We start from the raw sequence: 16,721 nt of genomic DNA on the forward strand, positions 1-16,721 counted from the left end.
TAGGTACTTTGTTGAGAACTTTGAGAACAAAAAGAACTTTGTTGGCCATGATAAGGGTCTGGATGTTATTCTTAAATACAGTGAATGGAACAATTCTAACTAGATAATAGTTAAACTGTGCTATATTTCTCTTTCATTCCCAGTTCCAATATATCTGCCTCTCCTGGAGTTGAATGGGTTTGGATTTAATGGAAGTCTTGGAAGCAGGGACGAGGAACTTTCTCTTCCATTGGTCAGGAAGAACCTAGAGAATGACCTGAGAGCCCTGTACAAAGATGGAATCACAACAGGCCCTCGGGAGACCTTGGCCAACAGAGGTTTGTGGATGCCCGGGGATCAAGTTGACACTGGACCATGTGAGTGGGTTTCTAAGTGCCAATATGGCCAAGAAGGAACTGCAAAGGGGGTCAAAGACTCCTCACTCCTGAGGCTAAACTAGTATGGTGGGCAGAAAATGGGGAGCTGGAAGACTTCCACCTTGGAAGCTTGGTAAGGAGAATGACTGCTGCCCAACCTTCAGCCTATCAGATTTAAGAACATCTTACCTCCCAGCTTATAGCCAACAAAACAGTGGCCCCAATATACCACCAGGAGAAAATGACAATAAAGGAGACCAGCAGCCAGAGAAAGGAGTACAACAGATTAGGTGCTTATCAAAACAGAACAGGAGGAAACACATAGCAACTTAAACAATGGAAAAAAGCACACATGAGAGCACTCAGGTGGAGAAAAAAAAGAAGAAGAAGACTATGTGGTATTAAGTAAATACAATTTTCAAGTTAAAAATTTATTAATCAATTTAAAAAGATGATTATTATTCTTGAGATCCAAATTTGTGGTCTAAAAGGCCAAGTAAATAACCACAAATTAGTAAAATTTAAAAAAGAAAATAATGAGTGAAAAACAAAACATGTAGAGCATGATTTCTGATGTGGCTATAAATAATAGGAATGTAAAAAAAGAGATGGATGACATATAATAATGATAAATAGAGGTTCTGACAAATAAAGATGAAAACCTATAGATTCAAAGGGGTATACTGACTTTCAGACATGTCTGATATATCTGGGTAATATTCTTGAACTTCAGATACAAAGAAAAATTTCTACAAACTTCTATATACAAAAAATATATTTATAAAAAAATAAATTTCATTTGTAACATTTGAAGTTGGAAGCTGGTGAAATAATATCCTCATACTCTGAGATAAGAAATTTACGACTCAACCATCCTATTCCCAGTCAAGATTTAATTATAAGTCAGAGGAAAAGAGATATTTTGTGGATATGCAAGGATTTAGTAATACATCATTCACATATCACAAATGAGAAAAACACATGAGTATAGACACTAGTCAAGTAAGGTATATGAGGTCTGTCCTGAAAAAGTCCAGCCACTGTTAATATAACAGTTTGGGTGACATCAATGTAATCTGGCAGCCAAGGAGAGTGGACTCAAATGCATATGTGTGAACAATGACAATTTCACTGTATCAGTCAGTGTGGGCTGTCGATGCTGCTGAGTCAGCATATGTACTGTGTGGCCATCACATTCAAAACAACTGAACGACTAGAGCAACAAATGTGCATCACATTTTGCATTAAGCTTGAACATTCCTCCATAGAAACTATTTGGATGATTCAGAAGGCTTTTGGGAATGATGTAATAAGTGCAGTACAAATAAAAATGTGGCACAAATGCTTCAAAGATGGTCAAGAATCTGTTAAAAGGGATACATGTTCTGGAAGGCCTGCCACAAGCAGAACACCTCAGAATGTTTAACGTGTCTGGGCTGCAATCAACCAAGATCTGGGACTAACAGTCTGAGAACTAGAAACTGATCTGGGGATTCCAAAAACTACTGTGCCTGAGATTTTTATGCGGGATCTTGGCATAAAACCTGTCATGGTAAAATTTGTTCTACAGCTTCTACTACCAGAGCAGAACAAACATTGTGCTGTAGTCGGGAGAATGCTGTGAGGTACCAAGGTGCCTCCTTTGAAGGGGACTAAGGTGTCATTGTCCTATGTACAATGTTTCTTGCATCTTCTTCAATAAGTGTCTCTATTTTTCATATTACATGGATGGATACTTCCTGGACAGGCCTCATAAATCTGAATTGAGATTGAAGTAGAGGAGAAGATTAAGAAGAGGGGGAGCATATGGAGAGCAGTAAAACTTGGGATGTGTGTATATGTTTTTAATATAATGAATGTACAATTTCAATGCTTAATGTGAAAGCAACATACTTTAAGAAATATCCTAGTAATAGTTTAGAACTTGAAGTACTATCTCAGCAAAACATAGTTATTAGGAAGAAAAAAAGGGGGTAGAGAAGGGAGGGGAAATAAAAGTGTTAAAAGGTCTTATGAGGAGAGGGGAGTAGAAAAGGGAGGAGAAGACAGAAAGTATGTTAAAGGCCCCCTTTTTTTGGATTGAGGGTTAGGTAAGAAAAATAACATTTCATTGGGACTAATAGCTTTTGAAATAATAGCAGGAAAATATTTATGTAATTTTGAGTTCCAGGATAAATGAGTTAAATGTTAATGAAGTGTACTGAAATTTTCAAGAGGAAAAAAATAGAACGGAAAACAATTTAAATCAGCAATAATAAGAAAAAGAAAACACAAAAACTTACTTAAAGCAAACCAGAGAAATAAAATCAAGTTAATACTTGTTATAATTAAAGCAAATATACTAATTTGTTTTCATGAAAGACTCTATCAAGTTGCATTAAACAAATAAAAAAACTTACTTATCCATTATTTAAAAGTATCATACTTGTAAATAAAGGAATGAAAGACTTCAAAATGAAGGTATGGGAAAGAAATACTATACAATTAATGTGGAACCCAGTATACAATAGAATCCAAAACATAGATCCTAGAATATATGAGGATTTAGGATGTAACAAGGATAGCATTTTAAATCATTGGGATAGGCCGGATTGTTTAATAAGTACTGCCACCTCAATTGGCTATCTATACCTAAAATAAAATAAATTTGGGCCCCTACTTTTTACTAAAACTATTTCCATGTATATTAAAACTTAAAAGTAGGGGAAAAATAACCCTCCAGGAAACTGAATACACTTTTTTTTATGGGTGTGGAAAACATTTGAATCAAGACAGAAACTGACTTTCTGAAAGGGTTGAGTATCCTAATTTAGAAATAGTGTGAATTTACAAGTTATTAAATTCTAACTTGGACAGTGATTGCTAGGATTCTGGCACTTCTAAGGAGAATAGTGTTTAAAAAGACAATTCATAGGAAAACATTTTAACTTACCAAAGACACTGTCTTTTTATTTAGGTCCATATATTCTTGTGAGTATGGTTTTTCAAACTTTTTGTCATAGTCAATGTTATTGACTTTAAAGCTGATGTGATAATAGAAATGCGTCTTCCCTGAGGAGAGAAAAGAAAAAAAATAGTTCTTACTTTGGTCATTGTGTAACTACTTTTATTTTTAAGAAAATCATGTGAAATACAATACTCTGATAAAATTTCAGGTTTTTAGCATTTAAGCAAACTTGATTTCTATTCTCTGTTTAAATAACTTTGACAGAGGAAAGTTTATTAAATTATAACTTCACCCAAGAATGTCATCAGAATTTTTAATATAATATTTCAATGTGCTAGCTTTCAAGTTTGGGAAATCTGGAGACAGATTAGTTATTATGAGATAAAATTATATTAAAATATAAATTATTATCTTAATTTTTGTGATCATCACAGATAACACTTAGGAAAATCAGGGGAGTCACAGATTTAATTATTTGTGAAGTATGTAGGAAATGAAAATGTATACAGAAAAAAGTAAAATAAGGTATGATTTGTAAGTACTGCAAATTAAGTAAACAGAACAAAGAAATCAAATCTACAGCATTCAGAAAGTAAAGCAAAGGATAAAGTTGAAGGTAGGCTGGACTGTATTATTTTATTTATTTTTTAAAAAGCTGTTGTAAAAAATTTATTGCAAAATGATAGAGGAATTTTTTCTTTTTACTAAATTTATTAGGGTGAAATTGGTTAGTAAGATTATATAGGTTTCAAGTGTATATTTCTATGATGCATAGTCATCATAGCGTACTATGCATTGTCTGCATTGTGAAGTCTGCATTGTGTACTCACCATCCAGAGTCAAATCATCTTCTAGCACCATATATTTTATCCCCTTTACTCTTAATTACCCCCACCCCCATCCCTCTGGCAACCACCATACTGCTGTCTGTGTTTATGAGTTTTTATTTGTTTTTCTTGTTTGTTCATTTGTTGCTTTCAGTTTTATATCCCACATATGAGTGAAATCACATAGGTTCTTAACTTTTTCTGGTTGATTTATTTCACTTAGCATGATATTCTCAAGGTCCCTTTATGCTGTTATAAATAATAGTATTTCATCTTTTCTTATGGCTGAGTAGTATTCCATTGTATATATGTAATATATCTTCTTTCTTCAACTTATCTACCAAAGGACACTTAAGTTGTTTCCAAGTCTTGGCCACCATGAACATCGTTGCAATGAACATAGGAGTGCATATTCTTTGAGAATAAGTGTTTTCAAATTTTTCAGGTAGATACCCAGAAGAGGGGTTGCTGGGTCAAATGGTAACTGTATTCTTAATTTTTTGAGGAACCTCCATACTGTTTTTCATAGTGGCTATACCAGTTTGCATTCCCACCAGCAGTGAATAAGCGTTGCCTTTTCTCTACAACCTCTCCAACACTTGTTATTACTTGTCTTGTTGATGATAGCCTTTCTATCAAGTCTGAGGTGGTATCTCACTGTAGTTTTGATTTGCATTTTCCTAATAGCTAATGCAGTTGAGCATCTTTTCATATATCTGTTGGCCATTTGTAATTCTTCTTGGGAAAAATGTTTGTTCAAATCCTCTGCCCATTTTTTAATTGGAGCATTTGTTTGTTTGGTGTTGACTTGTATGAGTTCTTTATATATTTTGGATATTAAACCCTTGTTGGAGCTGTTGTTTGCTAATATCTTCTCCCATTTGGCTGGTTGCCTTTTTGTTTTGTGGATGATTCCTTTTGCTGTGCAGGAGCTTTTTAGTTTCATACAGTCCCATTCACTTATTTTTGCCTTTAGTTCTCTTTCCTTTGGGGTCAAATTCATAAAATGTTTCCTACAACCAAGGTCCATAAGTTTAGTACCTATGTTTTCTTGTATGTGGCTTATTGTTTCAGGTCTTATATAGGTCTTTCATCCATTTTGAATTAATTTTTATGTATGGGGACAAACAGCAGTCTAGTTTCATTCTTCTTCATGTGGCTTTCTGGTTTTCCCAGCACCATATTGAAGAGGCTTTCTTTTCTCCATTGTATTTTCTTGGCTCCTCTGTCAAAAATTGTTTGCCCATATATATGTGGGTTTACTTCTTAGTTCTCAGTTCTCAGTTCTCATGGTCCGTGTGTCTGTTTTTCCACCAAATCATGCTGTCTTGATTATCATTAATTTATAGTATAATTTGAAGTCAGGAAGTGTGAAAACTCTGGCTTTGTTCTTTGTTTTTCTGGATTGCTTTGGCTATTTGTACTGTACTATTTTAATACATCAAATATAGTAGAAATTAAAGTTTTTGGTAACTTTTCTCAGGTCCCATTATACCCCTCTACTTCATAGACTAGGTGCAGGAGAGACAGAGGGAGAGAGAAAGGAGAGGAGGAGGGGAGGAGCAAGGAGAGGGTAAGGAGGAGAAAGAAAGAAAAGGGACAGAAGATAGAAAAAGATGGAAGAATAAAAGCATTTTGTAATATTCTGAGAAAATTCTTCATGTCTGAGAAAATTATTTGAAGAAATTCTCTCCTGCACATTTACAAATAATGTAAAAAGTGGCCTGGCTGGCATAGCTCAGTGGATTGAGCGTGGGCTGCGAACCAAAGTATTGCAGGTTCGATTCCCAGCCAGGGTACATGCCTGGGTTGCAGGCCATAACCCCCAGCAACTGCACATTGATGTTTTTCTCTCTCTCTCTCTCCCTCCCTTCCCTCTCTAAAAATAAATAAATGAGATCTTTAAAAAAATAAAAAAGTGGAAAGTAAAATAATACAGCATTATTTTTTTGTATTAAATTGTCAAAGATGACAAAAACAATAATACCCTGGCTGGGTTAGCTATTCATAAACAAAATAGACTTTAAGCTAAAAAACAGTAACAAAGAAAAAATGGATAAATTCTGAGAAACATACAACTTTCAAAGACTTAATCATGAATAAGTAGAAAATCTGAACAGACCAATGATGCATAAGAAGATTGAATTAGTAATCAAAAACCTCACAACACAGAAAAGCCAAGGACCACATGGGTTCACTGGTGAATTCTACAAAGTGTTTAAAGAAGATTTAATGTCAATCCATCTCAAAACTATCTAAAAACAGAAGAGGAGGGAACACTTCCAAACTCATTTTATAAGGCCAGCATTATCCTAATACTAAAGCCAGATAAAGAAACTACAAGAAAACTACAAATATTCCTTATGAATATAGGTACAAAAATCCTCCACAAAATACTAGCAAACTGAATTTAACAATACATTAAAGGGATTATACACATTGATCAAGTTGAATTTATTCCCAGAATGTAAGGTTGGTTCAATACATACAAGTCAATAGATGTGATATATCATTCAGTAAGTGTGGTATACCAAATTAATAGAATAAAAAAAATCATATGATCATCTCAATAGATATAGAAAAAAACATTTGACAAAATACATTCTTTCACATTGTAAAAATGCTAAACCCTATTGGGTCTAGAAAGAACACACTTCAACATACCTAAGGCCACATATAACAAACCTATAGCTAACATCATCAGTGGTGAAAGGTTGGGAGCTTTTTCTCTAAGGTCAGGATTAAGACACGAATGCCTATTTCACAACTTATATTTAACATGGTACCTAGTCTGAACAATCAGGAAAGAGAAAGAAATAAAAGGCATCCAAATTGGAAAGAAGAAATAAAATGGATTATATAATCTTATGACAGAAAATCCTATAGACTCTACAAAAACCTTAAGACTAATTGAGTTCAGTAAAGTTGCAGGATAAAAAATCAACAAACAGAAAGCAGTTGTATTTTTATACATTAACAAGGAAACATCTGAAATAATATAGAGTTATATGGTGGTAATCATTTTGTAATATAAAAGGTATCAAATGAGCTCATATGTATTCAACTTACATAATGTTGTATGTCGATGATATCTCAGTGAAGCTGGGAAAAGAAAATTTTCAAGGAACATTTTCTTGTTACATATTTTTATGCATGTATTATATGCTGTCTTATATTTCTATTAGAATATCAAGCTTGAAAATCTAGAGTATTGAAGCAGTATTAGGTTATAGTAACTTGTTGGACTACTAAATAAATTTTAAACACTGAAGAGGAAAGTCAATTTCTAGCTGTTATCCTTAGAGCACTGAGCCCTTAATCAGCAGGTATAGTGGTAAACGTGGGAGTGAAAGGTGCTGCTGCTTTTGGAGGAACTAGAAGACTATCATAATAAAGGATTATCTTTTTGTAGGGGAAATGGAGTCAGTCAGGCCCCCTCACTGGGCCTGATAAGCAGTATTCCCATAACCTTGAGTGGGCCCACATGCACAGCATCACACTTTGTTATAGAATATCTTGGCACCTGGCCAACTTTTGTGCACTTAGTACATGAGGGAGTTGGTACTCCTTACCAGTGCAACACACGGCTTGCAGCAATGTGGACCCATTTCCAGGGCTTCATGCATTTTCTTCTGTCTGCCCGAATCCAGAGTGAACCTTCTTGGCCTTGCAAGGCTACAATACACTCCTCCTCTTCAAATAAAACTTAGATTCTGAGCAGAGAAAAATACTTATGACCTAGGATCTCTTTTAAGTGTTATTTTCATTTTTTTAAATTTTCTTTCTGGAAAAGTCATATTTTCAAATCCAGGTCACATTCTGGGCTAAGGTTATAACTCCAGGGAGGACTAGATCCTGACTAATTCTCCTCTTTGTATTTTAATATTTTTTTGATTTCCAAGTGATTTTTAAATATTGATATATAATTGACATACAACATTATATTAGTTTCAGGTATACAACATTATATTACTTTCAGGTATACAACATAATGGTTTGGTATATGTATATATTGTAAAGCGATCACCACAGTAAATCTAGTTAACATCCATCAAAGTGATATTTATGCATACTACAGTATAAGAAGAAAGACTTATTTTGATAAATGGCTCTCAGCCAAGGCTTCCAGATTAGGATCACATGTGGAGTTTTAAGAGCTTTCATCATCTGTGCCCTCTCCCACAGAGTCTGTCTATTGGTCTGGGTCAGAACATCAATGTTATTTTAATCAAATGCTCCAGGTGATTCTAAGGTGAGGCCAGAGTTCAGTATGATGATTCCTGAGTAAATTTATGAGAACTGAGTTCAGATTTTGATCCAGAGGGAGGTAACAGGATCTACTCTGCGTGGGTTTGCTAGGTCCAAGCCAGTGAAGCCACATTACCATGCTGCAGCAGAATTTTTTGGCATCTGTGAGGAGACAGGTATAGAGAAACTCAAAAGTTTGGTCTCCATGTAGAAGCTTATTTTTCCTGAATCTCTCTTGTGACAAAGGGCAGGGAATGGTGAACTTTCTTGCATTTCCAGGCCCTTCTGCCTGTGGCTGTTGCAGTAGCAGGTGGAGAGTCTGTGCCAAAGCCGTTAAAGGCATATTCTCACGATCCAGATGCAATTTCTCCATATAACCTTATCTGAAGAAAAAATCCAGAGAAGAGAGAGAAGAGGACGACATGGAAGGTTCTCAGGTATATGTCATGTCCTGGGTTAGGGGTTGTGCCCTCTTTTTGTTCTAATGTGCCATGGTTTTAGAACAAGTAAACATTTATATCTGTACCTCTGGTAATTCTGCTTAACAAGTGTGTTTTTAACTACTTTAAAATATTATCAGACTCCCGGCCAAGATGGAGGCAAAGGTGGACACACCGTACTTCCACGCACAACCAAGATTGGAACAACAACAATTTAGAGGCAGAATAACATCCAGAACTGACAGAAAATTTATCTGAATGGAAGTCAGACAGCCAAGAAGTTGAAATAGACCCATTCATCCAGACCAGTAGGAGGGGTGAAGACAAGCAGCCAGACATGGGTCGCAGCATGGAGAGCAGAGAGTTGGGCACATAAGGCATCCGGAGGTGGTGTAAGGAATCTGGGGCATGCAAGATCACAGCGGGTGGACCCTGAGTACGCAAGCGGCAGCTGGCAGGCCCAGTGAGGCGGTGATTGTGGAGCAGGGCAGAGCGCGCAACCCAGGATCCCAGAGAAGGGACTGAGGTCCCACAGAGAATGGAGCAACCGCCATTGTTCCCTCTTAACCCCGCCCCCACATACAACGTCACAATCTGGTGACTGGGGTGCCTAGCCCTGGTGAACACCTAAGGCTCCGCTCCTCAACATAACAGGAGCGACCAGACCAAAAAAAAAAAAAAAGAGAGAGAGAGAGAGAGAGAGAGAGAGAGAGATGGCTCAAACAGAAGAACAAATCAATGTCCCAGAGCTCATCCTTTTAAGTGACCAAGAGATAGCCAACCTATCAGATGCACAGTTCAAAACACTGGTGATCAGGAAGCTCACAGAATTGGGTGATTTTGAGAGCAAATTAGATGAACAAATGCAGGTTACCATAAAAGAGATGAAGGAAAATGCACAGGGACCCAATAGTGATGGGAAGGAAACTGGGACTCAAAACAATAGAGTGGACCAGAAGGAAGAAAGAAACAACCAAACAGGAAAGAATGGAGAAATAAGAATTCAAAAAAATGAGGAGAAGCTTAGGAACCTCCAGGACATCTTTAAATGTTCCAACATCTGAATTATAGGGGTACCAGAAGGGGAAGAGGAAGAGCAACAAGTGGAAAAGTTATTTGAACAAATAATAAAGGAAAACTTCCCCATTCTGGCAAAGGAAATAGACTTCCAGGAAGTCCAGGAAGCTCAGAGAGTCCCAAAGAAGTTGGACCCAAGAAGAAACGCACCAAAGCACATCATAATTACATTAGCCAAGGTAAAAATGAAGGAGAGAATCCTAGAAGCAGCAAGAGATAAGAGGACAGTCACCTACAAAGGAGTTCCCATGGGACTGTCAGCTGATTTCTCAAAAGAGACCTTGCAGGCAAGAAGGGGCTGGAAAGAAGTATTCCAAGTCATGAAAGACAAGGACCTATATCCCAGATTACTCTATCCAGCAAAGCTTTCATTTAGAATGGAAGGGCAGATAAAGTGCTTCTCACATAAGGTCAGGTTAAAGGAGTTCATCATCACCAAGCCCTTATTTTATGAAATGTTAAAGGGACTTATCTAAGAAAAGAAGATTAAAAAAAAACATGTATAGTAAAAGGACAGCAAACTCACAATGATTAACAACCACACCTAAAACAAAACCAAAAGAAACTAAGCAAACAACTAGAACAGGAACAGAACCACAGAAATGGAGAACACATGGAGGGTTAGCAACAGGGGAGTGGGAGGAGGAGAGAAGGGCAAAAAGGTACAGAGAATAAGTAGCATAGATGATAGGTTGAAACTAGATAGGGGGAGGGTAAGGATAGTATGGGAAATGTAGAAGCTAAAGAACTTATAAATATGACACATGGACATGAACTAAAGGGAGGTGATGTGGGTGGGAGAGGGTGTACAGGGTGGAGGGGAGTGAAGGGGGGAAATGGGACAACTATAATAGCATAATCAAAAAAAATATATTTTAAAAAGTAAATAAAAATAAAATATTAAAATAAAAAATTCTCTAATTATAACAGTCAAGATTAGCTTTTTAGCACACTTCTCCCCAAATCCTAGGCCTTCTCTCCATTCACACTTTAGGCATGCCTTGAGCAATTCCCACCATGAGCAAGTTTCTACAGCAGTGGTGTCAAACTCATCTTCTCCGGGGGCCATATCAGCCTTGAGGTTGCCTTCAAAGGGTGGAATGTAATTTCAACTCTTTAACAGTTAAGGAGTAGTTATATTTATACAGTACTAAAAGTAATTCAACCCTTTGAAGGCAACTGCAAGGCTGATGTGGCCCCCGGTGAAAATGAGTTTGACACCCCTGATCTACAACTACTGAAAGTATTTCCTTTGTAACAGATCAACTTAGAAAAAAGTATTTATCTCCAATATTTCTGTTTGGGATCAGGTAGGGCCCTGGGGTATCAGTGAAGAAGGAGAATACAGTGTCAGGTCCCCTCCAAATGTCCCATCAGCTCTTTATGGACCAGGATTAACAAAACGCACATCTTACCAGGATAAGTTACACGAGTTAACCCGGGTCTCTGTCATCCTGAAGTGACATACTGAATTGGGTTACTGACCTCTGAACTTATTTGTCTCTGAATCTTACATGTACCTGTTTCTCTCTAGATCAGTGGTTCTTTACCTTGGCTGCACTTTAGAACTACGTGGGGCTTTTAAAATGACAATTTCCATTCTAGACAGCATCTCTGAGAGTGGACTTGTATACACATACTTTTTTTTAAAAAAGCTTCCCGGGTGATTATAAAGTGCAGCCAGGGTTAAGATTCACTGCTCTAGACCAGGGGTCAGTAAACTATGAAATCAAGCCTACAGCCTGGTTTTAGGTGGCCTGTGAGCTAAGAATGGTTTTTATATTTTTTAAAAGTTGAAAAAGAAGTCAAAAGTCAAATATTTTGTGACATGTAAACATTATACAAAATTAAAATTACAGCGACCATGAATAAAGTATTATTGGAAAACAGCTACATTCATCTATTTACATATTGGCTACTTTAACACAATGTCAGTAGACTCAAGTAGTTGTAGTAGAGACTGTAATGACTCATCAAGTGGAAAATACACAGTATTTGGTCTTTTACAGAGAAAGTATACTGGCTCTGCTTTAGATTCGGAGCAATTTTAGTGCAAGGACTAATGTGATGCACTAGAAGCTTTCCTTCATTACTGCTATCCCCCATTAGAGTGCCACACCCAGTACTTGTCATTAAGTACATAGTAGTCACCTGTGAATGTTTGCTGTGTTGAATCTGTATATAGTTTCAGATACTCTTACTCTTTTTCCCATTTCATCTATCATCTATCTATCTATCCATCTATCATCTATGTATCTTTTAAAATGTTAACTAAATAGTAAATACGATATTACCATTATATAAAGTCATGTGAAGCAGAGAAAGGTAGGTATTCTGGAGCATTTGCTCTATGCTTTGGTTTGGTCAGCTGTCTTGTTTAAGTAATTACTGTCCCAAGGTAAACCGTAGTTACAGGGAGGAGATGGCTGGTTGCTCTCAGGTTTGGAATCTGGAATAGTGAGTGAGAAAATCTGAAATGATACTGAAAATTTCATTCAGATGAGGAGCATTATAAGGTTGCCTATGTATGATGCCAAAGCATCTGTATAAAAAGTATACAATTCAGTTACTCAGACTGAAATTTAGTTTGTTTAGTGACAAATATATATATTTAAAAATCTTTCTGGTTTAATTTTTTAGTTCAGACAAGATACTGTATCCTTAAGCTGAAAAACCATTTAATGACTTTAAAAAAAGGAAATAAAATCTAGGATTTAAGAAGCCCTATCAAAGTATTTTACACAGTCTTAAATGATTCCATTATTGCTTCTACAGATTTACTATGACTTGAGAAAACTTATTATCAAAACTTACTCATTCTTCTGAGGCAGAAGTACTTAATTTTGGATTGTTCTTCTTTTCAGAAGTGTTTATAACCCACTAGTGTTTATAATGTCTGGGGAAGAGGTAATACTATGACTAAATCCAAGAGGAAGGTGTTAAATATGTTGGAGCCCATAACAATTCTCACATAAGTAGTTCCTTCTAGGCCCACCAAAACTATCTACAGAATAAAACAAAAGTGGTACACATACATATGCACAGATAGATATAAACTGGTATTTCAAACAAATATATTTTATAAGATGTAACCATAAACCAAGTTTTTAAGTTTGTTAGTAATAAAAAGTTATATGGTAATATTAATCACAAAATATTGTCTCTATTTAAAAGTTAAAATACCCAGATTTGCATAATAACCAGTATTTGAACTTGATACAAAGTTGAGAGTTCTCCCTCCCCAAGCTTTTTCATACTAGCCCTGCTCTCCTACTTTTTTGACTTCATTAACTGGGTTGGGACCCCTCTAGGTCCTTACCTGAATAGCTGAGAATTTGACAGCTAGCTTTGGTGTTCTAGAAACTTAGTACATGTCTAAAAATAAGGCCCTTCTAGGTTTTACTGAACTTTGAAATTACCTTCCCCCTCCTTGCTGGAGGTGTGTCAGCTAGAGTTCCCTTACATGGATAAATGTAACTATTCCACTTTGAGTTTACCTTTTCTTCAGCATTTAGACAGCTGAAGATATTTCCCATTTTTTAAACCTGAAATCTGATTACCAATCCAGGTGGCCTCTTGGACAGGGCCTAAGATGATGGGACTTTTTTTTTTTCTGGATGACCTATGTCCATTTCATAGGAAACATTTAGGCATTGCTTCTCTTAAAGACTGACTGTTCAAACTGTCCACAGGCACCACTTCCCCTTCACTCCTCTAAACAAGCTCCAACTCTCTTGCCCTTTATATATTCCATGTATGAGTCAGACTTCAGTCTATGGTGTTCCTGATTCTGTAAGATTCTTAGATCAATTTGTCTCTCACTCAAAGCTGTATCTCAGCTTGATATGACAGGGAAATTCCTCTTTACCTATTGGGGTAGTTGTAGCAGTATGAGAAATTACAGCTCATCTATTTCTAATGATAACCTCTTCAAATATCTTTTCCTTATCTCCAATTCTTGGCACTTTTGTACACTTGATGAAAGGCAGCAGGTTCTGGGTCTATGTTTTGAGTGAGCATCTTTTATTCAAAGGTTTATGGGCACATTCTATGATTAAGATTCTTGATCTGTCAGGGTAGCAGCTGGCATGACAGCCTACTTAATGACAGTGTTTGCACAAGTCATCATACTGTGTCTGTGGGAGTGTGTGCGTGGAAGACGAGGCTGAGACAGTAGTAAATGCCTGGAGCTTGAGGAGATGGCCTCCACTCCACAGTGTGCCGCTTTTTCTCATTGTCAGTCTTTACCCTTACAAATTGAAATAGGTGTTTATTTAGCCCAACAGCCCCTTTTCTAAATGTATTTTATTCAGAAAATACTATATTTTAAATTAGTAGTTCCCGACTTGTGGCCCATAAATTATATAGGATAGGGGCATGGTGGGAGCAGGGATGATTCTAGGAGAAAATATTTACATCCACACCAGGCATTGTTCTATACGTAATAAACTGATTCTTATACAAACATGTATTACTGATTTTTAAATATAGGTAGATGTAATTAATTATATACAAGTTTGTTTAAAAGCATTACTGATAATCTAAGGGAGTTACAGCCAAGATGGAGGTATAGGTAGAAACCCTTTGCTTCCTCGCACAACCAAAAGGAGAAAAACAACTAACCTAAAATCAATAAACAACCAGAAGTGCCAGAATGTCAAACTGCACGGAACTCCATCAACCACAGAATTAAAGAAAAAATCAACCAGAACAACCAGACGGGTAACGTGGTGGATGGAAAGAAACTGAGGTGCGGCTGCGGATTGTGTGAACAGGTCTGGCTGCAGAGAGGTGGCAGACTGTGTGGGAGGGACTGACTTAAGGGGAAATAGACCCTGAGGTGGCTGTGGGCTAAGGCTGGGGTTGCCGTGGTGGAGAAACTCCCAGTCTCACATGAGTTCATTGGAAAGTGGGCTAGAGATGAGCAGGGGAGCTGCATTGTTCCCTCTCTGGCCCCTCCCCCACAGGCAGCACCACAGCACAGCAAGGAGGGTTGCCCCACCCTGGTGAATACCTAAGGCCCCGCCCCTTTAAAACTTAACAGGTGCACCAAGACAAAGAAATAGGGCCCAAGTGAAAGAACAGAGCAAAGATTCAGAAAGAGAGCTAAGTGAGGAGGATATAGCTAACCTGTCTGATGGAGAATTTAAAGCCTTGGTAATCAAAATGCTCACAAGAACTGATTGAGTTTGGTCAAAAAATGAAAGATACCCAAAATGAAATAAAGCAAAATATTCAGGGAACCAATAGTGACAGGAAGGAAACCAGTACTCAAACCAATGATTTGGAACAAAAGGAAGCAATAAACATCCAACAGGAACAGAATGAAGAAACAAGAATCCAAAGAAATGAAGATAGGCTGAGGAATCTCTGGGACAACCTGAAATGTTCCAATATCTGAATTATAGGGGTGGAAGATGGAGAAGAACAACAGCAAGAAATTGAAAACTTATTTCAACAAATAATGAATGAAAACTTCCCCAATCTGGGAAAGGGAATAGACTTCCAGGGAGTCCAAGAAGCCCAGAAAGTCCCAAAGAAGTTGGACCCAAAGAGGAACACACCAAGGCACATCATCATTAAGTTACCCAAGATTAAAGGCAAAGAGAGAATTTTAAAAGCAGCAGGAGGAAAGGAAATAGCTTTCTACAAAGGAGTACCCATAAGGCTATCAGATGATTTCTCAAAAGAAATCTTGCAGGAAAGAAGGGGCTGCAAGGAAGTATTTGAAGTCATGAAAGGCAAGGACCTAACATCCAAGATTACTCTATCCAGCAAAGCTATCATGTAGAATGGGAGGGCAGATAAAGTGCTTCCCAGATAAGGCCAAGTTCAAGGAGTTCATCCTCACCAAGCCCTTATTATATGAAATGTTAAAGGGACTTATCTAAGAAAAGGAAAGTCAAAAGTATGAACAGTAAAATGACAACAAACTCACAACTATCAACAAATGAACCTAAAAAAAAAGAAAGAAAAACAACAAAAACAAAAACAAAGCAAACTAGAACAGGAACAGAATCAGAGAAATGGACATCACATGGAGGGTTTTCAGTGGGGATAGGGAGGGAAAGAATGGGGGAAAAGGTACAGGGAAGAAGCAGCATAATTGGTAGGTATTAAATAGATGGAGAGAGGTAAAAAATGGTACAGGAAATAGAGAACTCAAAGAACTTACATGTGCAATCCATGCACATGAACTAAGGGGAGATGCTGGAGAGGTGGAGGGTTGGGGAGAGTTGGAGAATTAAAGGGAGGATAAAGGGGGAAAATTGGGAAAACCATAATAGCATAATCAATAAAATATAATTAAAAATAAAGGTAAAAAAAGGAAAAAAAAGAAAAGCATTACTAAGGTTATAGTACCTGTTTATTTTTATTGTTTTATTCAACAAAGTAATTTTCCTGTGGGAATGTAGATTTTTAAAAAAGTTTCAAGTTTCCTAACTTGAAAAAGTTAGGAAAGAGTTGGCGAAAGAAAATAATAAGCACAGGACACTGATAACTTGGCACAAAGAACTATTTTTATGAAAAACCAAACTTGAGGATCCCATACATTTTTCAATTTTTAAAAAATATATAGAAAAATTTGTACTTTTAAATCTTCCATTGATGGAAAATTCTCTACCTTTTAGAGAGAATTTTATCAGAAAAAAATGTATAAAGAATAATTGTAGGTTTTGGAATAAGAAATCTTAGTTTAGAATTCTAGATTGCAGGCTTTTAGATTTGTTTATTAACTCATTATCTCTTCAGAAAGTTGTAAGTACAACAATAAAGACTATGACTATTGTATTTATTAATGTACTTCCAGCACATGAATCTTTGC

At 36.7% G+C, this 16,721-nt stretch overlaps 1 protein-coding gene across 1 annotated transcript in view; it reads right to left on the reverse strand.

The window, feature by feature from the left end:
- LOC123815635 (transmembrane protease serine 11C-like) overlaps nt 1-16,721 on the reverse strand; it is a 56,161-nt gene that overhangs the window by 32,848 nt on the left and 6,592 nt on the right. The window contains exon 4 of the mRNA XM_045834039.1: nt 3,289-3,407. Within this exon, the coding sequence (XP_045689995.1) occupies nt 3,289-3,407 (119 nt within the window). The remainder of the gene's footprint in view (nt 1-3,288; nt 3,408-16,721) is intronic.

The sequence above is a fragment of the Phyllostomus hastatus genome, unplaced genomic scaffold (genome assembly GCF_019186645.2).
Source record: "Phyllostomus hastatus isolate PE091 unplaced genomic scaffold, TTU_PhHast_1.1 phas_contig_196, whole genome shotgun sequence".
Taxonomy (NCBI): Eukaryota; Metazoa; Chordata; class Mammalia; order Chiroptera; family Phyllostomidae; genus Phyllostomus; species Phyllostomus hastatus.